This window comes from Mytilus trossulus, chromosome 3, assembly GCF_036588685.1.
Source record: "Mytilus trossulus isolate FHL-02 chromosome 3, PNRI_Mtr1.1.1.hap1, whole genome shotgun sequence".
Lineage (NCBI taxonomy): Eukaryota > Metazoa > Mollusca > Bivalvia > Mytilida > Mytilidae > Mytilus > Mytilus trossulus.
The window spans coordinates 26594686-26606028 of NC_086375.1; the positions used below are offsets into that span (position 1 = coordinate 26594686).

The window sequence follows — 11343 nt, forward strand, 5'->3', positions numbered from 1 at the left end:
TTCTTATTTTAGTTTTTATTCAGTTATACAAAATTCTTCTTTCCTTAGAAAATCATATTTAATATAAATATGAAACCTAAACTGTTAATCTCTGTACATAAAGTTCAATTAAAATTCCCCTCAATTCCTATTGCTATGTTTTCCTCCCCATCTGTTCCTTGGATGTCTAAAGTCCATACTTTATGAGTATTCATAGCTATCACTGAAATGAAAAAAAATCATTTAAATGTATTAAACAGTTCTTAAAAAAAATAATAATTGGAATTTTTACCTCAGGTTTCTATTAATTCTCTTCAGATTTCTATCAATTCTATCTATTTAAATTAAATCTCTAAAAAAGAAGAAAGACTTTTGGCTGAAACTGGATATCTAGCACATCTCTTTATTAAAAAAAAAGGTAATACATCATTACTTTCATCACCTAACCCTATCTGCTCTGTCATTCATATGTATGAGTAGAGTCCCACATATCTTAGATATGACAAACAGTGACAAAGCTTGGTAATCAATTAGACAACTATCTACCAAAACAAGAGATAATAAAGTTGATGAATGTTATTTCATTTACAGACCAAACATTTATTTTAATAGTAGTTTGTGAGAAATTAAACAGTACACATCACATGACAAAAATTAACATAACTAATGCCAAGGTGGTGTGAAAATATTCTCATACGGAGCAAGGTAACTTTTAAACTATCCCAATATTACATAATACTTACATATCTGTCCCTCATTGAGGGTATCTTGTATTGGAATGCATGAGGTATTACACAGATCTTCAGGAAAGATATTAAATGTACTTCTTCCTTTAAGTTGTAGTAAGATTATGATTGCTGTCTCTGTTTTAAACTGAAAAATAAATAACAAGCTGGTTAGATTTAAGGGGTGAAGGGGGGACACAATAAAACAACTAAACCTACAAACAAGGACTCATAAAAACTATTATAAGGTTGAATCAAGACTAGACAAGAGTAACAAACAATACCAAAAATATGTATCCCCTTGCTGTTAATTTCTTAAATATTCATCCTTATATACAAAAAGCTAATGTTGACTCCAAAAATGTAGAAATATCATTCATGGGTCTCACATCTTAAAACTTCAATAGATAGAATATAAATAACTACTACTAAGATCTTGGACAGAAATGTGTCAATTAATCATTGAAAATGAGAGAAATTTAGAAAACATGTAAAACACTTAGTATTAAATCTAAGGAGAGCATACAATATTGGCTATAACTAATACCTCTACTATTTCTTTCTGTTTGTATTTCTTAGAGAAATATATAAAATTCTGTTCAAACATCTCCACTGAAGATGGTATAAAGTAAGGTCTCTTATAAAACCTCCTCATAGCTTTGGATGTTTGTTTTATACAGTTTGTCCTGAAATACAATTAAAATCACTACTAAACAAAACTTGACCAATCAGAACATTGTGTTATTTTTAACTAATAATGATTACACTGGATGAAACAACAGTTGACCTCCCATGATTTTTCAACCTTGAAGTAACTGAAATTTTGAAATCATTGTTAATATACTTTAAACATGTTTTTATATTTTTTTTTCATGGTTTCACAATGAAAAATATGTGTGTTGAGCATATTTTAAGTACAGTTGCCTATAATTCAGGGACAGATCCAGACATTTAAAAGGTTGGGTTCCCAACCCAGGATAAAGGGTGGGTGTGAATATGTCCCCATTCAAATACATTGATCATTCATAAAAAGGGGAGGTCCCAGACCCCTCTCCCTCCTGAATTTGCCATTGTAATTGCTCATATCCACTTCATTTGTACACAGGTGAAAAGTTCCCACATTGTCATTAAACTAAATCAACTTATCTTAACATTTCATTAGCAATCTTGATAACCATGATAACAGTTCCTTACCATGAAATAAAGTATCCCTGTTTGATTTTATTTTCTTCTTCCATAAACTCGTCCACATCTCTATATGGTAAGTTAGTACTCAGGTCACATGGTTCACTGTCAAAGAAAGCTGGATCTTTCAGGTAAATCTTTAAATAAATAGATAATAAATTACTGTGAAAATATGAGCAATTTTACAAAACTAATTTGTCTTGGGTATTGATACTGAGAAAGGATATACCAAACAATATATATTTTTTATAATTTTTTAATTGTTCAGTTTTCTCAACATGCTTAACTACAATTCAAAATCCACATCCACAAACTCTTAAACTGTTACTTCACCATAGAAACTACTATCCCCCAAAAAACCCAAAGTATCACAGAAAGCTGAATAGTGAAAGAAAATGCTTTACTATATAATTATTTTTTAAGGTGGTCCTAAAACTACAGGGAGATAACTCTGTAAAGTCGGCTAAACATGATAATTACGTTGTGTTGTAAAAGGAATATTAAGCTTCTCAATGATCAAAATTGGTGTTTGTCAAACTGCTAGATAACCAGTGAATTTTTTCTTACAAAACGGTTGGTTAAAATTTTTTGAAATTTTTATATTTTTGTTTAAAGGTCAAAGTAAATACTTTGACAAAATGTTATGAAAATTAAACAAGCCAAATTTATTTTAGTGAAAGTGTTGGGTACCACCTTAAGGAGATCATACAGTGTTAGCTAACTTTGCAACATAGTTAAGGTATTTATAAGCTGAGACAACTACACTAATACATGTAGTCCCTCCATAAAATGAGTTTGCTTGTGAGTTACACAGCTAAACTAATACATGTACTCCCTCCATAAAATGACTTTTCTTGTGAGTTACACAGCTAAACTAATACATGTAGTCCCTCCATAAAATGAGTTTTCTTGTGAGTTACACAGCTAAACTAATACATGTACTCCCTCCATAAAATGAGTTTGCTTTTGAGTTACTCAGCTACACTAATACATGTACTCCCTCCATAAAATTAGTTTTCTTTTGAGTTACACAGCTAAACTAATACATGTACTCCCTCCATAAAATGAGTTTGCTTGTGAGTTACACAGCTAAACTAATACATGTACTCCCTCCATAAAATGAGTTTGCTTGTGAGTTATGTCACCAAAGATTAACAAAAAAATAATATATAGCTTTTGTAAGTTATGTAAAGTGCATTGTTCTTGAGAAGTTCAATTTTGTGATATCTTTAGTATGTATATATGCAATCTAAAACTGTATTAACAAACATGAAATAAAAATACCATTAACCAGTGTGTACAACTTAGTTTTCATATTACAAAATGCTTCAATATGCAAAACTTGAATTTGCTGCTGCCTGTATATCAATTTCAATTTGTCTTTCATTAATTATTTTGTACTTGAATCCTCAATCAGGCTACTAGCATTCTCTTTTTACTAATCATTTAACATTTGTTATTACAGGGCCTTTAATACATGTAGCTTGCAAAGTGTTAATTTTTTTCTCATTGTTGAAAGCCATACAGCAGCCTTAGCCTTTTTATGATATACCAGACTTACTTCCTTTATCTTGCCTATTGTTAAAGATGTCATTGATTCTGGCCAATCTCTCATGCCATCTTTAACTATCACATGTTGTCCAGTCTGCATAAACTCTTCTACAAACTGGACTTCAGTTAAATCTGATATTCTTTTCACATCAGTTATACCGCTGCACAACTGAAATTAGGTGAAATTATAATTAATATCTAATCATTAAACAGTCTGAATTAAATAAATTAGAAAAACTATGGTCTTATCTCATAATATACATTCTCATCTGATTAAAAGGTCAATGTGTTATGGCATAAATCTGAAATACTTCGCTATTGGACTGAAAAAATAAAATAAGAAATGCACAATAGTCAATAGTATTAATAATATATGGAATAGTTTTATGAAAGTTTATTTGTAAAACAGTCTACATTTTGGCTGTTCATGTAGTTGCAATTCAAAAATGTCTACCCTTTAATATTAATGCCATTGTTCCAAATTATAAAGGTCATTTAAATATTGAACTGTGGCTGTATTTTCACTGACATGGGAGATAACTACATTTGTGGGAGTAGACCCTCCACAGTTCTGGCCTTGAAGGCATAAAACTTTGCTCAGTGCTCTGAGCACAAAAATTATGCTCGAAACATGAAATCCAGCCATTTGATTGGTTGATTTTCGAGTATGAGTACAAAAATCATGCTCAAAAGTTTTATGGCCGTGCGGCCAGGTTGATTGTGTTATTTCAAGCCATGGTAGGAGTTTACATTCATATCCCATATTAGTTCTTTATCATAAGACTTACATGTGGAGCAGGATCTGCTTACCCTTCCGGAGCACCTGAGATCACCCCTAGTTTTTGGTGGGGTTCGTGTTGTTTATTCTTTAGTTTTCTATGTTGTGTCATGTGTACTATTGTTTTTCTGTTTGTCTTTTTCATTTTTAGCCATGGCGTTGTCAGTTTGTTTTAGATTTACGAGTTTGACTGTCCCTTTGGTATCTTTGGTCCCTCTTTTACACATTATCACCATGATAAAATAACAATAGGGCCAAACAAAAAAGTATGTGTACTGTTTTTACTATATCATGTCGAAAAAAAAAATCTATCTGACCTTAGATATAAATATTTCACTAACCTGACAGTCTTCTTCAGTTAAATATTTCACTAACCTGACAGTCTTCTTCAGTTAAATATTTCACTAACCTGACAGTCTTCTTCAGTTAAATATTTCACTAACCTGACAGTCTTCTTCAGTTAAATATTTCACTAACCTGACAGTCTTCTTCAGTTAAATATTTCACTAACCTGACAGTCTTCTTCAGTTAAATATTTCACTAACCTGACAGTCTTCTTCAGTTAAATATTTCACTAACCTGACAGTCTTCTTCAGTTAAATATTTCACTAACCTGACAGTCTTCTTCAGTTAAATATTTCACTAACCTGACAGTCTTCTTCAGTTAAATATTTCACTAACCTGACAGTCTTCTTCAGTTAAGTATTGGTCAACAAATAATGGATTCTTAACCAGACAATCATTGTTATGTATCTGTATCCATTCATATAGTGGATAAAACTGCAAAATATGTAGGATTTAGTTTAATTTCAATATGTGTTCAAAATATAAATTAATAAGTTGCCTTAGTCACTTGATTCTTGGAAAACTATGCTATAAAAAACAAGGTTAAGGCTGTGTGTAGCTACAATGTATATGCAATGTCTGGCAATGTGCTTGAATTTATCCTGGCAATAATCCGGTTGTAAACTATAATTCAAAATCTTTGTTCACAAATCATAGAAAGTAATTTCCATTAGTTACAAAGAAGTACAGCATTTACATCATGTACAGTAAGCTGATTGGTACTGGAAAAGTTTTTCTAGAAACAATATAATAATTTTCAGAATCTTCATTAAAGTTTTTTCATAATCAAACAAGATATATAAAGTTTTTTCTTAGGTGCACACATACTTTTCCAAATAAAGATATACAATGTACAATGTACACGTTTGCATACATGTACCTAAAAGTTAAGGTGTAAGAAGAAAAATCAAGACTCCAAATAAATATACATGTATATGTACAAAATGTATATGCTTACTTAATATAAGAACTTGGGGACAGGACAATTTTTTTAGCCCTCCCTTTTTTCCAAAGCTGTTATTTTTTTGTTTTTTGTAAATTCCAATTTAATACATGTTTTTTCCCATTTTACCATATAATATGAAAATAAATATAGTATTAAAAGCTTGTCTTTGCTGTGTTCAATCAGTTCCATGTTTACTATACATTGTGTATCCACAGGGGTTATTGGTTTATTAAGGCAATTAAGGGATGAGGCCAACTTTAAAATAGTGAATTAACAACTTTTCTTTTACAGTGGAGGTCAATATCACAGTAATATTAGTTATTAAAGAAAAATATCATATTTTCTGGAATTCATTAATCACAGTTCTAATAGAAATGACATGGTAATTCTGTTTGACTAAAACACCCTGAAATCGATAAATCTATTTCCTTATCTTTTCCACATGATGAATTTTCTATTTAAGAAAATTGCATTTTTCCATTGAAGCACACTTTTTCATTATATTATGTTCTAAATTGAATTCTAATATGACGTCCTTATTACGCTTTGTAAACACAGCCATGTTCTAATTCAAATAGAACATGGGCTGCACGTGATTGACGTCACAATTGAAATTGGAACGTCAGATGAATTTTGAACAACGCCAGAGATCATAAATGGACATTTTTGTTGGTGTTGCTCGCTAGGAAATTAAATAAAAACATTCTAAAAGTAAGTTTAAATGCTTCTGTTCTTTTTTTATTGATAAACTGCTGATTTCCTATAACGTTTTTGGCTCATGAAATCAAAATGGTGTCGGTGACATTCCGAGCGTCTACTATAGGTCCGCTTCGAAGTGAAAGAGTTCAAATATTCCTATTAGAATCGAAATAATTCTATCCTGCCATGCTCTATGCTCATTTTAACATGGGTAGGCATTATATTTGTAAACATTTAATACCTCGCTAACGCTCTGTATTAAGATATTAACAAATATAATGCCTACCCATGTTAAAATGAGCATAGAGCATGGCAGGATAGAATTATTTCTTAAATCAAATATTCCACAGTCAATACGCTACACAGAAAACAGAAAAGAAAAATAAGTTTTTACAAAACAGCAAAGTCTTTATTTCAAACCAACAATTTCAAACTATACATTATTGTACATTAACATGCAGCCTGTGATGCTCTCCTACATGTACAAAATTTAGGTCTATGTGCATTTTCAACGATAAATGCCTCCAACATTGTTGACTAGATGAGAATTCATGAAAAAAGTATATATTTTTTTAACAAGTACATGTACAGTATTGCTAATAATTTTTCTTAATTTTTCTTAGTAATAATAAATGAACCCTATTTTATCTGAGTCATCTCCCCTTATTTTGCAAAATCAAAGAAAAAAAAGGAACCAAACACAAATATGTTGTTTTTTTTTAAGGAATTACAGACGAAAATATAAAACATTTAATTTTCTAATTTAACATTAAGAGCCGTAAACATGAATTACATACTACATTTTGTACTCTAAATTTGCACATGAATTAAAGATCTGGACCAATTTCAAAATCCAAGATAGAGAAAGACACCCAAGCCACCTTTAACAGTTTTATATTTTGAACCCGTATTTAAATTTTGATGAAAATTTGCATGTAGGATATTTTTTACCTGAATAAATCAAATATGTAATAAAAAAATATACCTTAATGTGCTCCTTTTTGGGTAAATTGAGGTTCAAAGGAGAAAGTTCGGTAAGGGCCATATTTGGCCCAAATTATAAAGTTTATAGTTACAAGATAATAAATGTTTTAAGTTGCCTTTAAGACATGTTTGAAAGTTAATTAGAACTATTTTTGTCAAATTTTAATTCTAACACATTGATTTTTACATCTCAAAAAGGTCAAGATAAGGGATATGGGTGAAATTTGACAAAATCAGCTGATTTTCAACCAAATTAAGGACCCGGAAACATAGAGCCCAGGCGTCGACAAACTTAATATTTAAATGAGACATGTGAAATGTCTTCACACACAATATTTTAAAGGATCTTTGTTGTAGACATATGTGCTCTATGTTTCCTGTCCAATAATCTATGGAAATTTACCCATTTACATTGATTTTTTTCGTGAAAAATCAATACGAGTACAACTTGTGACGACATAATGAAACGCAGAAACGTAAATTTTTCAACAAAATGCCTTATTTCCTACCTAGTCACTGTATTAGCTATAATTAATTGTGATATTAGTCAATAAATCTTATTTTAAAATTTACGCTAAAAAAGGAGGCTATTTTAGGAGCTTACTGACCATATACTCCTTTCAGATATTTCCTCAAAATACAGATTTGTGGACGTATTTTTCTTTTCGATAGAAATACATAACTTTTTTGTTTTAAAAGATAAAAACATGAGCTGTTTTTTGTTAAATTATCTGTAATTTATGTGTTATATAAACATTGCATAAATTGTACATTTCATTTTTACAAATAACTCAAATTTATCAAATGATCATAAATGTAGAAAAAAACATCATTAACTCTACGTTTTCATAAAAATTAGTACACATGTACATGAAATTTTTTTCGTAATCAAACCAAATGTCATTCTAAAAAAGAGGGTTCCATGAATTTGTTTTCAAGTTAAAATCAGTTTGAATGATAAAAATCAAGCCCAAAACTGCATCTTTTCCCGATAAGTCACTGTTTGACGTCACGAAAATAACAATTAACTTTTAAATTAGCAAATTATAGGGATCTAGAGTTCTAGACAGAGAGTATAAAAAGAATTAAAAAAAAAAGAATTTTACTCCAATAGTATGTTGCCTAACTATTGATACATTGAAAGTTATGCCAGATATATATATTTTTAACTTCTCGAACAGTCTACAGTCAGTGTGCCATGCTTGTTTGTGAAATTGGGTCTGTCTGCCCTGATTCTGGTTTGATCTAGTTTCTGTTCGCCCTACATTTTGTAATACCTATTCGCCCGGAGTCCGTTCGCCCTGATTTTATTTTTTAGTTTAGTGTTGCGTTGTGTGTATATAATTGAATGTATTGAAGTCAGTCTACAATTTGGCAGAATATTTACGATGTATCATGTTGTTTATAGCTAGCTGCTACTAGGACTAGGTTATAAGTTTCTGCACATTCACTAAATTGAATTACTATTAGTAAAACAATTACCAAAAACACAGTCATACTGCTGTACATTGATCACTTGTCATTAGTGTTTTTATCCATCCAAGTTGACTATTTTATTTGAGAAAAATGTTATTTTCATTATTAATCCATCAAACAGTCAAAGACAATTCATATAACCATCAGCAGTCCAACAATTTACAGAAAAGAACCGAAAGGGACCGAAAAGGACCAAAAAGAACTGAAAAGGACCGAAAAGAACCGAAAAGCAGACAAAAATGTTAAAAAAAAATGTATATTTCTATATACACCAATTCCCCCCCCCCCCCTCATAAGGAATGTATAATTCAAATTTAGAGTGTACATTTATATGGATATGTAGACTTACAAAAAAGTTAGATTTCCCTGTATCAGATTGAGGAATTTAAAATTTTAAATATTTTTGAAAAAAAAGGAATCAAAGTGTCATTTCCGTTGTTTTCGAAAAATAGAATTGTAAAACACATTTGAAGAAAATTCAATTCTTGCTTCATGTAAACCCTGGCAAACATTATAGTTTTATAGTTCGTTCTTATGTTGTACTGTTATACCACTGTCCCAGGTTAGGGGAGGGTTGGGATAAATAAAGCATGTTTTCTCGTTTGAATTGTTTTACATTGTCTTATCAGGGCCTTTTATAGCTGACTATGCGGTATGGGCTTTGCTCATTGTTGAAGGCCGTATGGTGACCTATAGTTGTTAATGTTTGTGTCATTTTGGTCTTTTGTGGATAGTTGTCTCATTGGCAATCATACCACATCTTCTTTTTTATATTTACGATGTTCTAATCTTGATTTGTTTCAATTTCTTAATTCAGTTTCTGTTATAAAACGATTGGCTACATGGGAATAAAAGGATATTTATCAATAAAAAAATACATCATTATCTATATATTATAAATTTTGTGCAAAACACAGTGATTTTCTTTCGTCTTTCAAGAAATATAAATTAATAAAAAGCGCACTGTCTTTCGGTATAATTGATAATTGTTAACTCTTTATATAGCCGCCCTTTAATAGCGTATAGATAAAAGGGTGTGAAAACGTTTATGGCATGTTGATTTCTATTAATTTTATCTATCTAATAAACCACTTAAAACAGATATGTACATGTAGATTAGTGAAATGATCTCAGATGGTGATAAATGTTGGCCTGTGGTAATACACGTACATGTATCCTGGATGTATCTATAGAGAAACTTGTGCATGAAGATAACGGGACTTTTCCTTGACGAATTCAAATCCTTGACAGGTTTAACATGTTAAAGTAACAATTAATGTGTTTTCATTGAATATGTAATACACATACATACACATACACACACAACAAGAATGAAACATTCGTATTTATTCTATGACTTGATCCTGTAAAGTTTTTCGTCATGTTTTAAACGATATTTTTACGTTTTATTTTGTTTTTGTCCAATTGTCCGAATGTCCGTGTTATATATATATTAACTGATGAAAGGAACACATTCCAAAAAATATAAGGAACTGTTGTAATGTTCAAAATCTGAGACTACTATAACAGTAGTCTCAGTCAAAATGAATTAGCGCCCAAGATTGAACAAAATAATGACACTTACATGTAGCTAAAAATATCATTCACTTTGAACGATTGTTTGACAATAATGAATTAATATCTTTTATTTTCTTGTCAGTTCTATGTTTTCTATTCCATAAGATAGGCATCCCACCCTACCTATATAATTTTTTCACATGTACAGTATTAAGTTAAAATATGTAGTCCTGTCGCAGTATAAGGTTTCAAAACCTAATAATAAACTTTTGTGAAAAATATCTTTTTATTTATAATAGACTTATATAATTTTGCAATTTGCTAATTTTCTTCGATTACAAAACATTTCGATCTCCTTTTCAGTTCTTATCGGTCCTTTACGTTCTTTTTGGTCCTTTTCGGTTCTTTTCTGTAAATCATCGCTCTTTTCTGTAAGTCGTCGAACCCACAATCAGTGATATCAAAGATTTCAAATGATACTTTATCGATCTTTATCAGCAATCAAAATTCAATCAACAGTAATTAAAAGTAAATATAAAATAAAGTGTAACAATGCAGCCAAGAAGTTTATTTAATTAATATAAATTTGGCAAATATTCTGTATTTAACTTTTAATAGATATATATAAATTTCAATATATCAATTTATATATTATATTTCGTTCATTAATGTAACATATACATATCATGAATGAATATACAGTGAACGGACTATCATGCAGGGCAAACAAACTCAGTGCGAACAAACCTAGGGCGAACATGTAATCAGGGCGAACGATCCCGATACCCACCCTTGTTTGTGGTGTTTATATAAAATACCTGAATTGCAGTTATCCTTACTAAAGCTTGTCCAAATGGTTGAGAAACTAAAGCATAGCTGACAATACCCAATAAGACAACAATGCTTGTCATCAATGATAAAATTCTGAGTGAATATTTTTGTTGACCCTTTTGGCATTCAGCGACAAACGGCTCAGCAAATTCATTTATTTTGTGTGCACTATATCCAGTTTGTTTACAAAATTGATGTAATAATCTTATTTCATGGTCCACATAGTCAAGCTTATCCTGCAAACTCATTTTTGCAAAACATTCAGAGAGTGTTTCTTCTTCCAGCATCTTTAGTACTTTACTGTCATTAATTTCTTAGAACAACAT

The 11343-nt window shown here is 30.5% G+C and overlaps 1 protein-coding gene across 2 annotated transcripts; it reads right to left on the reverse strand.

Annotated features, from left to right (window-relative positions):
• On the reverse strand, positions 1-11343 carry LOC134711069 (uncharacterized). 2 transcript variants are annotated; one of them, XM_063571498.1, is made up of 7 exons: positions 11005-11343; positions 4900-4998; positions 3451-3609; positions 1899-2026; positions 1252-1390; positions 804-852; positions 1-202 (listed from the first exon to the last, which is right to left on the reverse strand). In XM_063571498.1, exons 1-7 carry the CDS (start codon positions 11302-11304, stop codon positions 105-107), a joined length of 972 nt encoding a protein of 323 aa, XP_063427568.1. In that variant the 5' UTR covers positions 11305-11343; the 3' UTR covers positions 1-104. The 2 variants fall into 2 exon arrangements, with proteins under 2 accessions (XP_063427568.1, XP_063427567.1); XM_063571497.1 differs by having other exon boundaries at positions 723-852.

Excerpts from the sequence above, each read along its gene's own strand:
- LOC134711069 (XM_063571497.1), bottom strand. The coding sequence starts at position 11,304 with ATGCTGGAAGAAGAAACACTCTCTGAATGTTTTGCAAAAATGAGTTTG. Across the intron at positions 2,027-3,450 it reads CAATAGGCAAGATAAAGGAA|ATTTACCTGAAAGATCCAGC; the intron begins GTAAGTCTGGTA and ends ATTTATTTAAAG. Across the intron at positions 853-1,251 it reads AACAGAAAGAAATAGTAGAG|TTTAAAACAGAGACAGCAAT; the intron begins GTATTAGTTATA and ends TTTATTTTTCAG.